A 22552-nucleotide genomic window follows, 5' to 3' on the forward strand; every position below is an offset into this window, starting at 1 on the left:
CACATGGCCCCATAAAGATAAGAAACCAGTCATGCGAGTCAGTCCAACTGGGACGGCTCGCGAGCCAGTCCGGGTGCAAGAGCGGGCAGGAGGAGAGCCAGCAATAGTAGCGGGCAGCAGCATGAAGGCGAGCTCAGGAGAGATGGGTGTCGGCGAGGAACCTGAAGGATGGCCCTTTCATGTGATCTGGGAGGATGGATGGACGGAAGGCTCATGATCTCACGACTTGGAACTTACCAGCGCCTGCAGTGAGTACAGCAGTGCTCAGTAGAAGATGGCGGCATTACCTTAGGATGGCCAGCCGCTGCATTGTAGGTCGGTGCGGGCGCTGGTGCCCCCGAAACGGTTGTAGACAATGTCTCCGGACATCATGTGGTGAAGGTAAGCACAACAGCAAGGTTCCGGTTAACAACGTAGGTCACGGGAGAACAGTGTAGCCATGGGTTAATGCTTTGGCGTACCGGGTAAAGTTGTTTGGGCGCCAGAAGAGTTGCTAGAGCACGAGATTTACCAGGAGGATCTTGATTTCAAACGGGGAGAATCCAGCTTGGCATTATTCAGGGCTCAATGCGGCAGAGAGTGATTATCTCAGCGCCCCTGCCCTGTTTACTGTTGGGCAGAAACGGTTATCACGAGGTGAGCACAGGCCGTTATTTCGTTTGTAGCGGGGAGCCACCGGCCTATTTACCACGTTAGGATTTTACCTGCTTTAATGCATACCACTAAAATAAATCTGCTTTCAGACCCAAAATGGCGACCTTGCGGTGAGCAAGTCCTCTTGAAGTTTTCCATTACTTTAAACAAAACGAGAAGTCACCCAATTAAAAATGGCCGACAATCTGAAGCAGGGTCTTTCAGTCTCCGTTTAACGTTTACGGTGTTACGGCAGAGACTCTGTTGAATGGAGATAGCTCCCAATACAAGATGGCCGTAACGCCCTCTTATATCCTCTTATATCCTACAGAAGGTCAGGGGTCAATGAAAGATGGCTGCGCCCATCAGAAGAGTAGCGCGAGCTTTGAGCCGTAGGAACCAGAGAGGCACTGTAGTTGGCCAAGAAGAGGCACTAACTGAGGTTTTGGGGGCATGGGGACTGGCCCAGAAATTGCGAGCGGAGAAGAGAAGTGTGGAAGAGGGACGACAGATAAAGGGGGCACCAGGAAAAGAGGTGAGGCAGTGCGCAATGATGTGCTATCTGTTTGCCCATGTGCATACATGCCAACATTTCAGAAGAGCAGAGTGGGAGATTTTTTAGAAAAAATCGGAAGAATGGGGCCTGGAATCGGGTTACTGTCATGTATGGGCTTTGGAAGTGTGCTGCTGCAGGATCGGACATTTGAAACGCAAATGCACGTTTTTTTCTTCATGGAGCGCAAATGGCAGGCAGAGAGAGGGTGATGCAAGTGTTGTGCACTGGCCTGGCAGGTTGCTGGCAGTGCATACACCAACACGCCCCCCCCCCCTGTGTGGCAGCCCGGGCTGAAACAGCTTCCCGGGCACACACACAGCGCTCCCGAGTACTTCACAGGTCTTTTAAAGACCATTCGCTTGTTAACGAGGCTTTGTTGGTTTTTCACCCCTTCTAGAGCCCCCGCATCGCCACTCTGACTATTGTTGGAAGAATTAGCACGTTACACAATACCAAGCCCTGTCATCTGACACCCCGAGTAATCGGGTTTCTGGATGCTTGAATCGGGAGGCGGGAGGCGGGAGACTAGCCTTGAGATCGGTAGTCTCCCGCCTGAATCGGGAGGGTTGGCATGTCTGCATGTGTATCACTTAAAAGTTTTCAACGTGTTTTTGTGTGATATTTTATTGCATATGCGTGACACTCTAAGTGCAGCACACTTTACTTGAGCACCGGAGGAATTAGAACGACAAGAACAACAAGCATTGAAAATGCAATAGGTATCGCCTTTGATTAAGTTAAAGCCATTTGCTTTGTTAATAGTATTCTATAGCAAAGCAAATGGCTTTAACTTAATCAAAGGTGAGACCTATTGCATTTTTAATGCTTGTTATGTTTACCCCCACTTTTTGCCTGGTGTTATGCTGTTTCTGCCTAGTCTGATAGGGACCCTGCCAATGTGCTTTCTCCCCTAAATTGATTATGGTGAGTACTTAGGGACATCTCAGATTGGCTACTGGTATATCCTTAAACGTCCCCAGTATATGGTACTGAGGTAACCAGGGCATAGGTACACCAGGGATCTCCCATGGGCTGAAGCATGTATCATTCCACCCATGAGAGACTTCTCATATTGCGACTCCAGGCCTGCCATTGCAGCCTGTGTAAGTTGGTGCTAGCACCACTTACGACAGATATAGGTTTCCCCATATCTGAGGTCACTTCACTTAAAACCTATAAGTCCCCCTAAGGTAGGCCTTGCAATGCTGAAGGCAGGGTGCTCGGTTCTAAGTGTTGTAAGTGCATCAGCCATATAACATATAGAGGGGCCATGTGGCATTACGCGACATAAACGGTGTGGGAGGTATGATTCCATGCACTGTAAAGCTCCTCCGGGAGGCCCTCAGGGCTCCCAGTACCAGTCTTCCAGAACCAGACAGCAAGCTAAGGCTGCTGCCGACCAGAGACATGTTTCTGCCCTCCTGCTGCTGAGACAAGCTTGAGCAGGGAAGGCAGAACAAAATATATCCTGTCACTGGGCAGACAGGGTTTGATGTATTGGGGCAGGGTGGGGGCGCTTGCCAGGGTCACTGAGACTGCTTGCAGGGCACATTTGGTGCCCTCCTTGCATCGTACAGTTCAAACCAGTTCAGGGAGCCGTTGGCCGCCACTGTGGTGCGAAACTGGACAAAGGACATGGGAGTATCCTCTCCACTGCCCAGCCCCTCCTCTGGGACCCCTGGATTGTCCCAACCCTTTCCTTAGGGTACTTAAGGGCTTACCTATGAGTGGGTCCCTAGATTCATCGTGGTTCAAGATTCAGATCAAGATACCACTTCATCTTCGACTGTCTGGGCACTCTGCACTTCGCTCTGGGCACCAAGGCTGCAACTGGGAAGACTCCTGCTGCTCCTGGTCTCGTTGCCCTACTCGTCTACTGCAACGTCCATGCCTGTGCTCCATACAGGAACCTTCCAAGGCCTGTGGACATCGAACACACCTGAAGGAATATCCCTTGAAGTGAAGGAATCACTTCCCTGCATCTGCAGGCGAATATATGATGTTACATCGCGGTCTTCACACTATGATATGTTTACAACCCAGGGATTACAATGCAAGTCGTTACAACGACTTGCGCTACAGGGCGCTGGACTTAGGAATAATATGATTTCTTATTCCAACTCCAGCCTACATAACATTAGGGAAGGTGTTGGAATAGTAAATCATACTATTCTTTAGTGTGTAGCGCTGTAGGAACCTGGGGTCACCAGGCCCTAAGGGCGGTAACGTGGCGCGAGCCGGTCGGGCAACCAGAGGGCTATGTGTTAAGCAACCATACACCACACGCTTCTCATGGACTAGAGTCACACACAATAAGGGACGCCACACCGTTTAAATTATGCAAATACTTCAAGTTTATCCAAGTATAGCTGGTCAGTTGCAGTTCAGGAAATAACAAGGTAATCCATGAAACATAATACCATCGTAACATTACATTCGACACTCTGGGTGATATCTATGCAGTGCCTAACCTTGTTCTAGCGCTGTGCGCGCTTACGTAAAGTCTTTCCCTGAACCGGCCGTCTAACTAAGCGTAATACTTGAAGGGGGAAACATTGGGTTCACTAACATGGCGCCTGTAGAACTGAGCACTCCTCGTGATCAATGGCCCCTAGTACTGTGAAGCAAGGCATATAAACATAGCGCTACGCGCAATCAGTTGCATGTGGATACGTTTGCGTAGAACATTTAATACATCGCGTGACTCGTAATCAGTCGCATGTCATTACCTTTGAGCAGAGCATATAACACAGTGCGCTACTCGCATTCCTTGGCATGTAATTACTTTCGAGCAGAGCATATAACACAGTGCGCTACTCGCATTCCTTGGCATGTAATTACTTTCGAGCAGAGCATATAACACAGTGCGCTACTCGCATTCCTGGGCATATAGTTACTTTCGAGCAGAGCATATAACACAGTGCGCTACTCGCATTCCTTGGCATATAACTACTTTCGAGCAGAGCATATAACACAATGCGCTACTCGCATTCCTGGGCATATAATTACTTTCAAGCAGAGCATATAACACAATGCGCTGCTCGCACTCCTTGGCATGTAATTTCTTTCAAGCAGAGCATATAACACAATGCGCTACTCGCACTCCTTGGCATGTAATTTCTTTCGAGCAGTGCATATAACACAGGGGGGTTACTCGCCGTCCCGGTCTCTCCGGCTGAGGAAGCAAAGTCGGTGGCATGAAGCGCCACACGAGAGTAATGTCAGTCAGTACTTTGAACGGCTTCCAGCGGGGAGGATTACTGGACTTGAGGAGCGAGTCCCTATGCTCCGGTGCAGTTCGCAGAGCACCGCGCTCAGTAGCACAGAAGGAGGGACACGGACAGGATCCCTCGGCGGGGTCTCTCCGTCGCGCAGGCAGGGGAGGGGATTCCCACGGAGGGGACAACCCGGGCCAAGTGCGGTGTGGTTTCCAGACCAGCAGGGGGCGCACCAGGGGGGATCTCGGCCTCCGGGCTTACCTCCGTCTCGGCGTCAGCAGGCGTCCGTCCTCACGACGTTGGGGGAACTCGGCCCCGACCTTGCGCTTCTCCTCACACGGCTGCGACGGCAGCGACGGGGCCCTGGACTTCGCCTGGGCCTCGCGACACAGCAGGGCACTCCTCCAGGCCTCCAGGCCGCGGCGGTGAGCGCGCTGGCTTCGTCGTCGCAGGGGGGGGGCTCAAATTAAGGATGGGGATCAGTGCTCAGCGGAGCACGCTGCCGGGGGTCCCAGACCAGGGCAGGGAGCGCGGGGGTCACAGCGCTAGTACCTGGTCGATCCCCGGTGACTTGGCAATCGGCTTAGTATTTTGTTCACTAGGGTAGCTTGGACACGCAGTCTCAGCTCTGGCATTCAAGGCTTACAGCTCGCTCTTGTCATGCAGTCTCAGTTCTTAAAGTTAGGTTTCAGCTCTCAGTTGACAGATGAAGTCTTTTGGCGCAGATGTATCTGGCGCCCTTAAGGGGTTCTGTTACAGGGGTAGGGATGGAGAGGGCGACTAGGTCCTTCCTAGTCAGGCTGGCAGAGAGTCTCTGGGTCCTCCTACTACTGGGCAAGATCAGTGGGATTCACAGGGCACCTCACTCACTTAAGAGGCAGTACCTAAATCCTGTCACTCTCAGAGGCATAAGTCCCTGGCTAGGCCCTACCGCCTACACTCCTGGTGGATTCTTCCAGCTCTGCTTCACCCCAACGGCCAACTCACCACACAAGTTTCCCTCCCACTCTTAAGTAGCCCTAGGTCAGGTGACCTCTAGCCAAGGCGGCAAAAGTAAAACCCCACCTCCCTTCTAGAAGGTTCCAGCATCTTCCAGGAGCTTCCCCACTCTAACTATGGGACAAAAAGGCGGGCTGGTATTGCAACATTGTTGTGGGTCCCAGCCAGCTCCTGGCAGCTAGGGTGCTACTATGAAAAACGACCACCCTGCAGTAGCAGGGGTCTGTGGCAGCCATCTTGGGAGAAGTAAGCACCTGCACCTTAACACTACAAAAACGAAAAAAATGAGGGAAAAATGGCCAAGTCCAACATAACCCCCTTCCAGCCGAAAGCCAGGGTAGACCGATCAATGCCTTGATGGTCTTCCCTGCTTGGGGCGAGAAAAGGTGGACGCAGGCCCGCAACGGCAGGAGCACCCGCAGGTTCTCCGCCGCTCTGGAACCCAATGGTTCCCTAACAAACCTCCCTGGACCAACGAAACCATCCCACTGGGGCTCCCTAGCTAGTTGTGGCCAGGACCGGCCCCTGGGCCGTCCAGATGTCTCTGGCCCGGGTGATCTCGCGGAGGGGGGGGCAGTAGCCCCAGGCCTGTAGTGCCTGTTGACCACTCCGGTCCTCCTCCTTGCAGTCCTAAACTGCCTCTGGTCCTTCCTCCTGGGGTTCACACCCTTAGGCTGACCAGCCTTCAGGGGCGAGGCTCTCCTCCCCCTAACTCTCCTTCTGGGGTTCCTCACCCTACCCTGCGAGGCACCCTCAGACCACCACTTCCTCCTCAGTCTAGGGCCTTGACCCCTCAACTGATTCCTCAACCTAGGGTCTAAACCCTTAGGCTGAGTCGGTGCCCGAGGCGAGACCTTCCTCCCTCTGCACCCCCTCCCAGAGTTCCGCACCCTCCCACCGGGAAAGGTACCCCTGGAAGTCAATTTCGGGGGGACCCTGTTAGCAGAGGCCCCACCCGCCAGGTCAGGCAACCCCTGAGCCTGGCATCCCAGCACAGGATCTAAACCCTGAAATTGGGCCAACCCCAGAACCTCAGGCGCGCTGGTTACAGTCGCCCTGGGTCCTCCTGACACTAGGGCCCATCGGGACAGCCTAGGCTCCCAACCTGGGGCTCCCTTGCGGAACTCTCCAGGCCCTGAGACTTCGGTTGGGGCACCTCGGGACACCTCCTCGTCTCACGCCTTCCTACAGATAGGTCGTGAGGCCCTACAACCCTCTCTCCCTGGGACCTAGCTGGGCTATCTGCCACTTCTCCCACCTCGCTGGGTTGGGAGATCCCTGCACCACCCCCTTCAGGTTCACACCCCAATGCCTCCTCAGACACCCTGGTGATGTCATCCTGGGGTAAATAAACTTCTAGCTCCTGTGGAGCTTCCGGTATGCTGCCACCAGTGTCCTCACTGGACACATTCATCTGGAGGGCACGCAGCTCCAACTCCTTCATTCGAAGCTCGTGCGCCATCCTCCTCTCCTCCATTGCCCATTTCTTATTCTCTCTTTCTTGTTCCAATCTGGCCCTTTCCCGTTCTTTCTCCTGCTCTAATTTGGCCAGCTCCCATTTTAATTGCCTCTCTTCCCTCCTGTCCTCGTACTCTTGTGGAGACGCGCTCCTCCTGGACCCTGTCCTACTACTGGCCCCAGAGCGTCTTCCTGAGGGCACATTCTCAGACATGTCTACATTCAAGATGTCTAGGACTTCCTGGGCGCTCTCCCCCTGAGGTGCCTCTGGCGCTTCCTGTCCCTCATCCCCTCTCCCGTCTGGGTGGGCCTCTACCCATGCCCTAATGGCGGTACGGAGTTCCGGCCCTTTGGCCCTCCGCATCCCAGGCACTCCCAACTCCTGCGCGAACTCCCTTAGTTGCTTCGCTGTGTACCCCTCGAGGTCAGCTAACCGGGATTCCATTCTGGCAGGTGGGGACCTAGACACTAAGGAGAACATTCCTAGGGTGTAGGCAACAGTCAATAGCTAACCAGGCTTCTTGCACTCTCTACCTGGACAGTGGAACTAATGATCCAGCAACAATGGTTTCTGAGCTGTGGAACAAAAAAAATGTAGGATAGGCGTTTAATTGTGGCGCCCTTCGCCTCACGGAAGGGTGCTGTATGGTCACAAGTCCCAAGGATCCCACCGCTGGCCAACAATGTAGGAACCTGGGGTCACCAGGCCCTATAGGCGGTAGCGTGGCGCGAGCCGGTCGGGCAACCAGAGGGCTATGTGTTAAGCAACCATACCTTCCAGCTCTGCTTCACCCCAACGGCCAACTCACCACACAAGTTTCCCTCCCACTCTTAAGTAGCCCTAGGTCAGGTGACCTCTAGCCAAGGCGGCAAAAGTAAAACCCCACCTCCCTTCTAGAAGGTTCCAGCATCTTCCAGGAGCTTCCCCACTCTAACTATGGGACAAAAAGGCGGGCTGGTATCGCAACATTGTTGTGGGTCCCAGCCAGCTCCTGGCAGCTAGGGTGCTACTATGAAAAACGACCACCCTGCAGTAGCAGGGGTCTGTGGCAGCCATCTTGGGAGAAGTAAGCACCTGCACCTTAACACTACAAAAACGAAAAAAATGAGGGAAAAAGGGCCAAGTCCAACATAACCCCCTTCCAGCCGAAAGCCAGGGTAGACCGATCAATGCCTTGATGGTCTTCCCTGCTTGGGGCGAGAAAAGGTGGACGCAGGCCCGCAACGGCAGGAGCACCCGCAGGTTCTCCGCCGCTCTGGAACCCAATGGTTCCCTAACAAACCTCCCTGGACCAACGAAACCACCCCACTGGGGCTCCCTAGCTAGTTGTGGCCAGGACCGGCCCCTGGGCCGTCCAGATGTCTCTGGCCCGGGTGATCTCGCGGAGGGGGGGGCAGTAGCCCCAGGCCTGTAGTTGTAATGCCCGCGATGTAAATATATTGCGGTGTAAAGACCGCGTTGTAACGGATGTCTCCCTCTGCAGGCACCACAAGCAAGCTAACCGGTCTGCTGTTCCTGGGCTCCCGCGGGCTCCGAAAAGCTCAGCAACACAGGTGGTATAATAATGTCAATATCAATAAATGCAATATCAATGACCGCCATATTATATGTACAAGTAATAACAAACTTGCATCATTGCTGTCGTATCCACCTAATATGACCACCCAACAACCCCGAGTCAGAGATACATGGTCAGACAGGTACTGTGACCCAAACCCAATCCTACCGACTGATATGTCACAGGTGGGGTTACACTTAGCCCGAAGACAAACGCTCAAACAGGGAAAACCCACATTGATCCCACAGATAGGCAGCTACACTGCAAAAGTTCCGAGAAGATTGGCCCCAATAAAACATTTTTTTGCTAGAGGGGTGCGCGTTCCCAAAATACCATAAAGTCAGATGCCACATATAGTTAGGAACACCCAGCCAATCAGAACACAGCATGCATGCTAAGTGCAGTGATCACGTGTTCCCCATGCAGGGCATCTGGACACATACATACTGGCCCACATTGTGTCTCCACAAAGTCGAGAGCCATCTGTGCCCCCTTATCAGATGGTTGAATCTATGGTTCATGACTAGGAACGGATTTACATGCTCTACAAGAATGTGTAATCAGTTTATTGAACTTCAAGAACTAAACATAATGCCAGTCATAACCTCTGTACAGCGAGACAGTCTTCAGAAACGACTCTGTTGCTGCTCTCCTGGCCACTGAGTTTAAATAATCCAACTTGTTCCTGTTTTGCCAAACGCCTCTTGTTATTTTTCATTTTTTCAAGGTAAATCCATATCCAAGCAACACACATTTGAACCTTGTCGTTTTTGGAAGGGACTTGTCCCTTATACACTGGTTTTACATTTTGGTAAAAAATGCTCTGTTAACGTGACAGAATTTGAGGGTGCAGATCGAGCCAGAAAGCACAGAATTAAAGGAAGTGATATCAGTGCGCAGAAGTGGCGGCTCTGTAGGTGGCCCAATATCATTTCCAGGGCAGGATGGAACCGACGTGGAGCCGCTCTATGCCACCTACTGACGCCTGAGGGAGATGCTATAAAAACCTTCTGGATCCAGTCTGGCACAAGGGGGTATTAACAAGGAAAGGCATCTGCAGTCAGAAGTATTCTTCAGAATTGAAGGACTGGATGAATGGGTTTTAGACAGATGGAATCAATGGGTTTAGAAATAACTATAGCATAGCAGGGCATGTATTAAACAATATATAAAGATCAGAGTCATTTTCCTCCAGAATATGTTTACTAAATGTAAATAAACATACCTTAGTATCTAGCAAAAAAGAGTTCTCAGCACCGAACCTAGAAATAAAATAGCTACATGAATATGCTTTTTCAAATAATGTACAACTAAAATATAAAATTCAACAAAAAATTTAAATATTCTGGCAGTACAGATATGATACAATTGTTTCCCACTGTAATACACAAAATGAGAGTATTCATCTATATATGGTTACAGCACATTCCTTAGAAAAAAATGACTCCAGGGGTTGAGCTGACTTCAACTCTGGATAGCCATTGTTTGATGTGGCCCTGAATAGGAATAGTAAAGTAGATGTCCCCTACAGGTTTGCTTTACACCAGGACAGTATTTTTATTGTGCATAAAACACATGCAAATAACAACCTGAGCTATTTTTCCTATCTTGCACTGCTCTGTCCTCTGCATTAGTAATGCATCCCTTCTAACTACTGTATTATATTTCAAGACCAAATTAATGAGTGCATTTTTTTGATGATGAACTGAAACACTAATGACAGTGGGAAGTAGTACTTAATAAAAGGACCTTCATAGTGCCTCTCTTACACTTGATGGAGCAAGGGCTGTAATTCTGCGCAGCTGCTTGTATTACTCTTCCTATATTACTATGCCTACATACCACACCTAAGAAACCTGCCTGCTATACTTAACCTACTGTCACAATCTGGATACCCTAGGGCTTCCGAGGTCAGACCATTACAGAACCCACTAAGCACTACTATGTGGGGGATGATTTCTGATCACTATTAATACCTCTAGATGAGTTCAGGTACACAGCGTAACTCAACCTTAAAATGTTTATTTCTAAAACTGAAGTCTAGTACATTAAATATGAATTTTAACCACACAGCATACGAAAGCAATTTCAGCAATAAATGACATTCCTAACAAATACAATAGGTACAGTCCTAACATGAGTAATATGTTCCTAGCATCCTAAAAGCATATTGCTACTTCTAAGTGCTATGCTAGAATTGATCAGAAGCAAAAACAAGCATTGGCATAGCCAATAGGTCTCGCCTTTGCGACCTTATAAGTGTTCAGCCAGAGCTATTGGCCTTGCCAATGCCAAAGATATGGTGTAGAGCAGTGTGGCTGCTGTGCAGCATGTTGAAAAGTTATAATTAAAAAGGGTTGTATTTTTCTTTATTTTACATAAAACCAAGAAGATATTATGTAGAACTGAACGACCCTATTAAACAAACATTTGCAATGCAATAGGTCTCGCATTTATGCGAGTTTAAGCTATTGGCATTGTAATGACAATGCCTTTTATTTATAGTTTTAAAAAACCAAAACAAATACAAGTTAGTCATTTACAATGCCAATAGCTAAAACTCACGTAAATGCGAGACCTATTGCATAGCAAATGCTTGTTCTGATTTGTCGCAGAAGTATAAAGCAGCTCGTTCTCTGCATGAATATCCTCTAACTCGGAGTCCAGACACGCCGAAATTTGGGGTTTAGTACCAGCAATGAAATTATGATTCAGTTGGTCACACTTTTTCAGGGGACATTGACCGTGAGTGCCCTTCGGTAACTGTCTTCAACGGTTATCACATATTCTTGCTTCTCCGTGTCTTCGACTCAAACAGCATGAGATACTGTTGACATAACCAGCTGCAGTAGTAAACGATGTCCGTAATCTGGGGATTTAGTTGCTGGGCAACATTAGAAGTTTCACATACCTTAGCCATCGTGTGAAAGAAAATGAGTAGTGTTTTGCACTGGTTCAGTAATGCGATAAAAGGTCCCTCCATAGCCTCTGGAATCAACCCCTGTGCTCACTCTTTCTACATCCTCGATTCTTTTGATATTCTTTTTATAGGTAACTTTTCTCTCTGTTTTTTTCCACCTTCTTCGTGACCTTTTGTGGATTAATTTATCCTATTAATTTTTTATGTTTGTACAAACTGTGTAACTTTGCGCATCAAAATCTAAAGCCAGGAAAGTAACACGTCTCACACATATACATTCACACATATACATATTTTAAGTGGTTTCACTTTGAAAAACGCTGTGATGTTTTACATGATAGTTTTTTTACATTTGTTTCTAAAGCCCTCAGTCCTAGACCTGGATAGGCAAGGCAGGCTCCATTTGAGCCATCAGTCATAGAACAAGCCCCCTCCCCCCAAGAACTAACTGCACACAGACTATAAAGGAACAGAACAAGGCAACAGAGGGGTCCGTCAGGAAAACCCCAGTATACATATCTAGCAATGAAAATAGAAAACAAGTGCTCCTTGTGATAATCTCAAAGTTCACTCCTCATAGTTTATCAACCAAATGCACTTTTTGATAAACCTAGGAAGACAGTAAACTGTTGCTGACGTGGTGTCGCTCAGTGACTATGCTTGTTTTTTGCATCAGCTCACCTATCCGTCAAACATCCCCAGGCGTCACCTTCGAAACTGCTGTGTATCGAGCGGAGACAGTGAGGATACCCAGCAAAATCACTAAGGCAGAAACTCCAAAACGTGTAGAAATAACACCTTAAATGTACATGAGATTAGTTTCTTCAAGTCAAAACTTTTGCAGAGTACGGCTAACAGCAGCAAAAAAAGCGGCACTGAAAGCGATCGGTATTGTAAAAAAGAAAAAAATGGAAAACATGCCCGCGAGTGGCGCGCCACAGCGAACATGTGTTTTCAATTATCGCGCCCGTGTCTGGGCACGCTAATTGAAACCACATGGCCTTTGGTGCGGGAAACAGAAACCAATAGGCCATGGGCGGAGCAATGCGCCCGCCTTTGGCCTATTGCGTGCCGTCTTTCAGAAACACACGCACACAAAGGCCAATCACGGAAGCCAAAAGGAAAAGCACACGCACAGGCGTGTGCGATTCCAGGCTCCGTTTTGGAACCCCGGACAAAAGGACTCGTGCTGCGCACTGCAACGCTTGGCGCTGAGACCTAAAAAGGCTACAGAAGTCATGGTCGGCTCTGTCAATAAAGCGCAATAATCTAGCGGCTTTTGCTTTGGTAAAAGAAAGTTTATTAAAAGAGTTTATTAAAAGATATTGTCAGGTTGGGATGCTTGCTTAACGAGGAGTTTTTATCAATATAAAATAAGATCTGCAATTATTTATTTCAGGAAAGCGAGTCCGCCTAAATGAAACAGGACAAGAGGACAAACAAACCTGGCAGATGAAAAAGGATAAAAGTAGAGCTAAAAAGTTGTCAGTGGGTGAAGCAATTACACTTCTGCAAAACCACAGACCAAAATCTAAGGTAATGTCGCAGGGTCCTCGTTTTCTGAAACGATTAGCGACAGATGACACCTCGGGAGACAGGATTTTGATAGAATGCTTAGATATAGTGGTGTTCAGTGTATTAGATATAAGCAGCAGAACATACAGGCTCATGAATTCCAATTTTCAGAGTCTCCCTGCTACTCCAACATAAAACTCCGACAGGCAAAGCAATGGCATTTTACTTTTTTAAAAAAATACATACATACACACTGACTAACGCAATGTTAGAGATGGAATAATATAACCACTGTATTAAACAATCCCCACGCAAGAATGAACACTAAACTAACTGAACATTTCAAAAAGATTTCACCTAAATGGTTTTCTGGCACTATTTTGTCAATTCTATTAGTTCAATCTCATCACTAGAATTCAAAGCCAGTATGCAGCAAGAAAGTAAACTGCATTTACCGCACGGATAAGGCATCGGAGGGCTAGGACAAGAGTCCTTTCATAGTTAGATAAGGTGCGCCTACAGTGCTAATACTTAGGTAGCAACATGACAATACAAATGAAAAAATGCATGAGAAAAAAAAGCTGACTTGTTCAGAGAACGCCCGTAACTGGCTACATAAACGATATCAATTACCAAAGTATCGATCCGCAATGTGTAACTAAAGCATCGACATATCAAAAGAAAGCGAAAGGAAACCGTTTAAAAAAAAATCTTTTTTTAAACATTGCTGAACCAAATCACAAACACGTAGAAGACATTGTAGGCAGGGTCAGTTTTAAAAAGATAACTCAGCTACATAGGGTTAAATAAATTAGTGCAGCCGACACCCAAATTATTCTCTAACCTGACGTGTATATATCGTTGTTCTCAATCAACCAGCAAGGTAGTCGTCCACGGGGTCAAATGGCAGCTAAAACAAGCATTGTCATAGCCAATAGGTCTCGCCTTTGGGACATTTTAAGTGTTTAGCCATGCAACAGTTGCATAACTAAATACTTATAAGATCCCAAAAGCGAGACCTATTGGCTATGCCAAGCGGCCCTGAAAGGGATTGCGATCAAACATCAAAGCGGCCGTGAAAGTGTAAGTAATCGCGGTCAAGCTCGGCGCTCGCGCCCGCGCACATGCACTGTAGCTCTAGGCTGGCAGCACTTTTTGGAGCCCTCTCAATAAGTCTCACCAGACCACCGCATGCGCTGGGTCAGGCGAGACCTAAAGAAGAATTAACAGAACAAATGTCTTCTATTTTTTTTGTTCCTGCAATGCTGAAAAATTCTTCCTGTCTGTTCTAATGCTTGTTTGTTATAGCTTTTTTTTGTTATGGGGGGATGACCATAAACAGCACTGGAAGTGAGGTGGTGCGGCACTGGTGCAGAGCTGGTGCTGCACACGTGTGGAGGTGGTGCTGCACTGGTGCTGAGGTGGTGCCGAACTAGTGCTGCGCATGTGCTGAGGCTGTGCTTTGTTGGTGCTGAGATGGTGCTGCGCTGGGGCTGAGTGATGCTGTAGTGGTGCTGTGATGGTGCTCAGGCTTGATAACATGAAATGCAATTTGTAGTTGAGCATAAAGCAGAGAAATCTAGATAAGGAAGTGGTTCCCAACTACCTTTATTCTTGGCACCCTAAACTAACAAGCATTTACAATGCAATGGTCTCGGCATTGGTAAAGTTAGAGCTATTGGCATTGCTCATGACATTATTTTTGTTTATGTTTTTGTTTTTAAAACATTTAAAGAAACGGCATTGTTATTTACAATGTCAATAGCTTAATCACTCTCAAATGCCGAGACCGTTGCATTGTAAATGCTTGTTTGTGAACTATTGGTTTGCCAAGAAAAGCCCAGGGCATGGAAAGGTTCCCTCTAAACGCTCATTATTATGCTGAAGCCGCCTTTCCTTTATTATGTTAGGTTGGTCTTCGGTTCACCCCACTGACAGACAAGCATCTGGAATCACTGCATTGGGGGAGGGGCGGATGAGCCCGACCTGTGAGCCTAAGTCGGGTCTGGTGTTTGACATATGCCCCCTCGTCTGAAAGACCCTCGAACCTTTCCTAATAATTATAAAAACGATATAAGTGAGCCAATCAACTGGCAATAATCAGGGAGCAAAAGGCAACCCTAGAATAGAGAGAGGGGCCAGGTGAATGGATCTTCACATTTAATAAGATCACTGTCTACAACTGGATGACCCCATATTAAACTGTCGCTTTGCAAAATATTTAAACAGATCTGAACGGAATAAAAGTAAACTTGAACTGCAGAACACGGTTGGTGATAATTAGAGATTAAAAACTCCACCCTTGCTCCAGGGGCCAGGCTGCAAGCCAGGAAGAGAACATACACATCAATGCCCTTGGGCTACATCGGCTCCCTTGCGAACTCATAAGTGCACTCTATAAAGTCTGCGTACTCCCGCTTATGCTGGTAGTAATTCGCACTTTAAAGTAGTCTTTTATGTGAGGTGGTGCTCTATCTTTAATCTTTTATTTCTGAACAATTGTTCGATGTACCTTACCACTTGGTTTGCTTTGGACATCAATATGTTCCAGCCGGCTGCTCACAGGGACACTGACACTTTTCTTTTATTCTCATTTGTTAGTTTTAAAACGACTTTTTAAATCTGAATGTTTGAATATATTTATTGCAAGAGTTTTAATTAGCTTGTGCAAATAAAGTTTACTGACTCACTTAAAAGTAAAGTTTAAAAGAAGTAATATTTCAACACGTAAAGTTTCAAATGTACTTTAAAAAAAAAAAGCCTTGAGATGTCTATCACTAAGGGCACTAATGTCGGCTACATCACATACCACCGGATGATCGGCATGCACCCACGGAGTTCTGTGCCCAGTACTGGAATCTGTCACTAGCTGTACCTTTCGCTGTATCGAAGCAATTCGGTATTGAGCTGGTTTCGGATGCCAGTTTTCTTCATTTGGAGATATTTAGGTGGGAACGCCATGTGTCTACGGTGGGTGTCAAGCACCAGGCAGGAGTAACGACTACTAAGCAGGGCGCATGCTTCAGGGAAGGAGGGCAGCACTGTCCCTGAGAGACCGCCTGGTTCCCCGGACTTTTCTGGCACATGCTGAGATCCGGATCCAAGCAATACGCTATTGCGTGCACTCCCTTGATCAACCATGCTACATCAGGCACTTCCACTCCATGTTCTGTCGGGTGCCTACATTGTACGTCATCACGCACAGACCTCCGTTTGCGTGTGATAAGATAGAAACGGAAAACAATGCAACAAATCAGCGGCCATGTTTGTGAGCAATAACTCTATTGAAAATAAACAGGGAGGAGAAAAACAAATGCAACTTTTATTCAAATAAGGAGGATTTTTCTAGAAATAATAAATATTTTATGTTAACGTACTGAAGGCGTGAACAAATGAAAAATACGTTCTCTTAAAATGATAAATAAGATACATCTTTGTCCATTTTAAATGTGCTTTTCAGTTTCGTGGCTTTCCCGTTTCCGAAAGAAAAAGAACTTTAGACTTTCACGGTTGCCGTCCTACTTGATAATTGTGCTGGAAGCCAAACAAGCAGTCAGTATTGTTTTTCGGGTGCCACGTTAATTAGGTTCTCCTTTAGGACCTTGGAGTTCAGCCGAAGAAGTAGAGCGCTGCCAATTACTGATGCTTATTGAACAAGGCAGAGCAAAAGGCACACCACCGCCTTTCTCCGAGGCAGAGCAGAAATGCCTCGGAGAAACGCAGCGTCCATTGGCTGGAGGTGAGAATGAGACTTCTTGCAAAAAACACGCCCCGATCCGAAAAAGACGGGGCCTGATCGGAGTGACGGGACCTCTTCTCCAATGGCTGGCCAGCATTCAAGAGGCCAGCCAATGGAGAACAGGGGAGAAGAGGGGCGGGTGCAAGCCCCTCTTCTCCAAGTCATTAAATCTCTCGACTTCCGGTTCTGCCATCGGCAGACCGGATGGTCCCGAGACCTAAAAAGCCATTTAACTGACTCAAATGCCATTTTGGCTTCCTGCTTTAGAGTATTTGTGGGATAAATAGCCCTGGGATAAATGTACATGTTGAGAAAGGTACTCATGAATTTGAGCTAATGATTTAATATTATAACTTGTATAGATATTCCTTTTGGAGTCCGTGAAGACATTATTATTCAAATAATTTGTCAGATGTAGTCTCCCAATTTAGATTTCATACTGAGACTGTCAAAAGGATTCAAACTTGCTCTAAATATCCTGAATAGGACTCGGGCCAGTACTTTGCTGTCACCACAGTGCCTTGCAGCAACTGAATTTAATTTCTCTATAAGCTGCTTATTGGAACTTATCTATAGCTTGTCTTATCCCCCTAGAATTGATTGTTTTACTAGAACGTGTATACTGCTTATTCGATGCAGCAATGCATTTCACTTTCTTAACCACCTATTTCTTTCACGTGAGCACACCAGCAGCCTCTTGGTCAATGCAAATCCTCCCGACGTAAATGTCAAATGTTTCCATATGCTCTAACAATCCAAGATTTATTACAAAGAACTTTTTGGGGAAATTACTCCGAAAACAGCACGATTTAGGGTGCAGTTTTTAAAACTTGACATGCAGGTACTTGTTTCAGGCTCTTAAGAGATGCAGGCACAGGAGTGATTTTGCAAAGTCCTTTGTGAAATTTCAATAATTCTGTGGATTGGGCCTTTCAATGTAAATCCGATCTGGGATAGTTATTGTTACAGTTGATAATTAATGTATTGCAAAGCATCTGTGTTATCTGGTATTATCTGGTGTATACAAGATTGTGGCATACTATCAGGTATTATCTGGTGTATACAAGATTGTGTGTGCGGTGTTGCTGATCTACCCTTCGAGCAGATCCAGACAGCACAGAGAGGAATCTTTTGAGCTATCCATTTGCAGATGAGCTTAGTATTGAGGTCATATGAAACGTGAGCCTAGAAACTCATTACAACCTTGGCGTGCTAACCTGTGGGCATAAGGGCAGTCTTTGGCAGGAGCTTATGCACTAATATAACAGTAAAATCTTATGTATATCCATGAGGTACAACAGACTTTCTTAAGTCCGAAATCTGAGTAGTTTATATAATAGGAGCTACCACATTTGATTGGGTCAAATAAGTGCTATGAAATCAGTGGAATCATCTGAATTAGTTGTTGTTTTCCACATCGAGACCGTAGCTTTCTGTGTGAAGCTCCGGTGGTAAACCTCCAGGAGTCGGTGAAGAAATATCACTTCCCACATGTTTATCACCCAAAAAGCTGTAGCCACTGTCATTTCCACGCCTCTGGAATTATTGGTGCCCCCAGTGACAGTAATTAGAGGGTGGTAATATAATGGGAAAATTGACGGGCAGATCGTAACGAGAGCCTACGAGTCAAAGTTGCGGTATCTGCCCCTCTATAGTGTAGTGTATGACTATACTATGCTCAGATTTTGAATAACATGCACATCCCGTCCTACCTCAGCCTTGTCGGATCGTTATAATCTCCCACGCTACACCCTTTACCAATTCTAAAATCCCCAACTCGCAGTGAAACAAATGCAAAGACAAATTACCTATTGCAACCTTAACCGTAAATGTTCTTATAGCTTAGGTTATGCCAACAAGCCTGTGAGTCCCTGTTGTGGATGCTCAGCTGAAACCAGTCCTTGAATATTCATTACCTTTTGAGCAGTCTTTTTGTGGAGAGAACCTACTGGTGCAAGAACAATAGAGTCGAGGCTCACGATCCATCAGGGTGTTGTCAGTGACCTGTCCCTCTGCCTTGAGGAAGATTCTTTCCAATGGAGGCGCATCACCTTCTGCTTAGGGGCAACGTTCCACTGCACAAATCCAGCGGAAGCGTTTGTTGAGCTGAACAAATGTGTTTCTCCAGATTGTTCATTGCACAGAAAGAGCTGTGCATATTTGACCGTGAGAATTTTCTCAATTTCAAGAACATTTTTGAGTTGCCTCACCTGAGTGAGGTAATCTTAGGATAACAATTTTTGTGCACTCCTAAGCTATATCTTCCTTTGTTCCAGAGGAAGTCTTGGAATTGGACATCTGTCAGCAGGCCAGGAGCAGGGCTTATTGCAAGAGATCCGTGAACTTGTTCTACAGCAGATGGCAGGAACGATCTGTGTCAGGAGAGGTCTGATGAGACAAGTTCCTCCAGGGTGCAAGATCCATTGTCAGGAACTTCATGGGCCATAGCAGAATCTTGGTTGCTGCGCTGGGCCACGGAGAAGTAATCGATGTGTTTCCTTCTTTGTCTTCAGCACATAAATTTACTCTACAATCCCAGAGTTAGTGCCTTTATTGCAGACAGCAAAGCTCGGAAACACAGGCAGTAATTGGCTCTTCGTGATTCCGAGCTCTGCAATAAGCAGCACGTGCACTAGCCCAGAGATGTTCAGAGTCAATGTATGCGCTGAAGATGCAAAAAACAAACTTGACACCTTCTGCGCTGGGATTTTGATATTGCCCGTTGGCATGCTAATAGTACTGTGCTTTCAGCACCCTTGGCACAGCTTCATTTTTTACTTGTATGAAACAATGGATTGGGCTGCAAAGTGGTTAGCCCTGCCCCAGACCATGCTTTGAAATCTTTCTTAATTCCTTCTACCTAGCCAGAAAGTGTATTTCCTCTTTCCTCTGGCTTTTATGTAGGCACAGCTCCATCCATGCCTGCTGTCGGCCCAACAAAAGTTTATTTTGTAGAAGCTGTAACCTGCGAAGTGCACACTTTGCTTTTAATTGATCGGCTGCAGCAGACATATGCCAGCCTTAAAATCAATTTTATTTGTTGTTGCTTTCACATCTGTTGCCGGAATACACCGAAATGCGAGGATTGAGCCCGTTGCTATGCCTCTAGCTAGGGATAAGATGTGAGAAAGAAAGATTTGCTTGTAATTTGCCAGATAATGTACGGAAATAATTAATCCCCCAACAGTTGGGTGTTGGGGTTAGCATTACGTTATTATAATAAACATTTGTTAAATGAATATCACTTAAGGCCGTGTTTAGGTTTATTGTTATAACAAGGTAACTTATTATTTTAAATCATTGTTACCCTGTAATTAAATTGAATTTAGGTTAGGGTAGGAGTTGATGTTTAGTAACTTTAGTGCATTGATTTGGAGATGTGGTTAAGGTGGCAACGTTTATGGCAAGGGAACAAGGGAAAGGGAGGAAATGTGAATTCGCTGTGAGGGTTGATGCAAAGTCAGTAGTTGAAAGTACAGAGTAGTCTTAGAAAATGCAAACGACATTAGCTTTATGGTGATCATTTCTCAGCTGTGCCAGCAGGTGGTAGCAGATGACTTCACACAACAGCATTTTAGAATCGGCATCGCAGCCTGCTTTATTAACACCGCTCTTTAGGTCGAGCTTTAGCGCAGCGCGTATGCGCTGCTCTAAGGAGAGGGCCTCTTGGAGCTGACCAGCACTTCGTGCACGAGAGAGCAAACTCGTGCTCAAAGTCCTTTGCGTGCGTCTTTGTAAAAAGACAGCACGCAATTGGCCAAAGGCATCTTTTTGTCCCACCTTTTTGTTCTAATGTTGACGCCCACGGCCTAATGCTTGCGGTTACCCACACGGGCGGCATTTGTTTTGAATTATCGTGCCCCCAGACACGGGCGCGATAATTGAAAACAGATGGGCAGCTCGCTCTCGCACCGCCCTCTTTTGTTTTCCTCTCGCACGCGCACACAGACTCGGGCGCGATAATTGAAAACAGATGGGCTGCTCGCTCTCCCAAGCGCGCGCTTGGCAGGGGCTTCTCGGGTCAGAAGCTGCACATTCTTTGAGGGTGTATGCTTTGATAAACGGTGGTTACAAACTACTTATCCCACAATACGTTAAGACAAGAAGTGGACTACTCAGTGGGGACAGTTGTTCAGGTCCCTTGAACGCTTTGTTCCCAAGTAGTGTTCGTTTCCCTTTTCCACCTGACCCAATATGTTACCTTTGCACCTCAGCACACTTACAATATGCTGTCTACTGCGCCTCAAGCTCCCCCATTCTTCGTAGCTTAGTGGATTCTCCCGCCGCTGTTCCCGCAGCACAGTCTGACGCGGTCGCCATAGTGACGGATGCTGAACGACCCTAACTGACCGTTAGTAGTGGGGAGTTTGCTTAAAAACATATGCAGTTTTTCGTGCAAGCATGATAAATCCATTTTATATTCTCGGTGGACAGGGTTGTGAGGGCACTAGAGGTTCTCCGATCGGCCTCCCGAGATACCGATGATCCCTCTTACATCTGCCATTTGGTGTCTCCCAAGGTTGAGCCCTGCAGTGTGCATGAGCATCGACCGTGGCGCCTGCGTAGAGTGGGCCAGTCTAATCCAGGCAGTTAAAGAAACAGGGAATAAAGGCAACAAGGTAAGAGACGGAGATGTTTAGAAAGAAGCCTAAAGTGACAAACTGCAGCTTGATGTGTCTAACAGAGGTACTGGCAGGGCTAGCGAAAGGAGGCAGGCGGGGGCAGGTAGCTACTATAATGCGCCGGAAAGGGGGTGGGGAATAGTTTTATGTCTGTAAACTAATGGATGAGGGAGCCTACAAAATGCTTCTTAGGAACACTGCTACCTGTATGCCAGGGTTTGGATTATTACAGCTCCCAACTTGCACCTTAAATGGCAATTACTGCTTTCAGCACACGCCGCAGTGGAGCTACAGCTCCCAAAGTGCACCTTTAAGGCGTGGGAATAATGAAAAATCCACAGCATGCACAGGGGGAGAGGTGTTATTTTCACCCAGGGCTTTAAGTGGGATGAAAAAACTGGGGGGTCTCTCAAAGGGACGTGGCCAATAGAAATAAGGGCGTGGCTTAAAAACACGTAAGCTAAAAATCTGTGATTAGCATTGTTTGCCGCCCGACTTGTACTTTGCTGTTTCTGTCACTGCATCCAGATATAGGATGCAACAAGTAATATCTACCTACAACAAGTCAGGACTATTGGCTTTGTCAATGGTTGTTAGTTGCATAAGATAAATAAGCAGCAACTATGGCTTGTATATAATATTGAACAAGCATTGGGACCTTATAAGTGTTTAGTTATCCAGCACAATATCCTTGGTGCAACAACATGAACTGTTGCATGGCTAAACACTTATAAGGTCCCAAAGGTGAGACCTATTGGCTATGCCAATGCTTGTTTTCCTCTGGCATAGAGCACTCTGTTGAAAGCTTTGCAGCTCACAATATACGATTGGACAGTTATCAAATGGTGGTAAAACACCTGCAGGGCACACCTGACGAGAGATCCACAGCTCGCTAGAATCATGCTTTCAGTAGAGTCTGTGAATCCACAGGAACCCTTCCACTGCAAGCTTACTACCCTGGGCCGCAGTGCAGGCCCTTCTGGCCACGGATTCAGGGCAGGACCCTCTGAAGACAACAGGTGGAGAGAGAGTGCTCAGAAGTCAGCAGAGGTTCACGACCACCGACACCCGTCGACTGGTGAGGGTGTGATGTGCCAAGGAGAATTGAAAGGGGTTTGGGGGCGTAGCCGACTGCAAGGAGGTCTCCTCCCCACCGGGCTGTTTAGGAGGGATTGGGGGGGGGGGGGGCGGGGGCGGGCACCAAGTTAACCATTTAGTTTTTTGGGATAAAGCCCAATTGTAGCCCAACTATAAGGGTTTTGGGCTCCTGCTCCCAGCCACCATTTTAGGTTTTGTGACCTGGTGGCTGGGAGCGTTTTCAGTAGCTAGTTTT

At 47.1% G+C, this 22552-nt stretch overlaps 1 protein-coding gene across 1 annotated transcript in view; it reads right to left on the bottom strand.

Annotated features, from left to right (window-relative positions):
• Positions 1–22552, bottom strand: part of SYCP2 (synaptonemal complex protein 2) — a 4998961-nt gene that overhangs the window by 2225618 nt on the left and 2750791 nt on the right. Inside the window, exon 26 of the mRNA XM_085615168.1 lies at positions 9649–9685. Within this exon, the coding sequence (XP_085471294.1) occupies positions 9649–9685 (37 nt within the window). The remainder of the gene's footprint in view (positions 1–9648; positions 9686–22552) is intronic.

This window comes from Triturus cristatus, chromosome 7 (genome assembly GCF_964204655.1).
Source record: "Triturus cristatus chromosome 7, aTriCri1.1, whole genome shotgun sequence".
Classification (NCBI taxonomy): domain Eukaryota; kingdom Metazoa; phylum Chordata; class Amphibia; order Caudata; family Salamandridae; genus Triturus; species Triturus cristatus.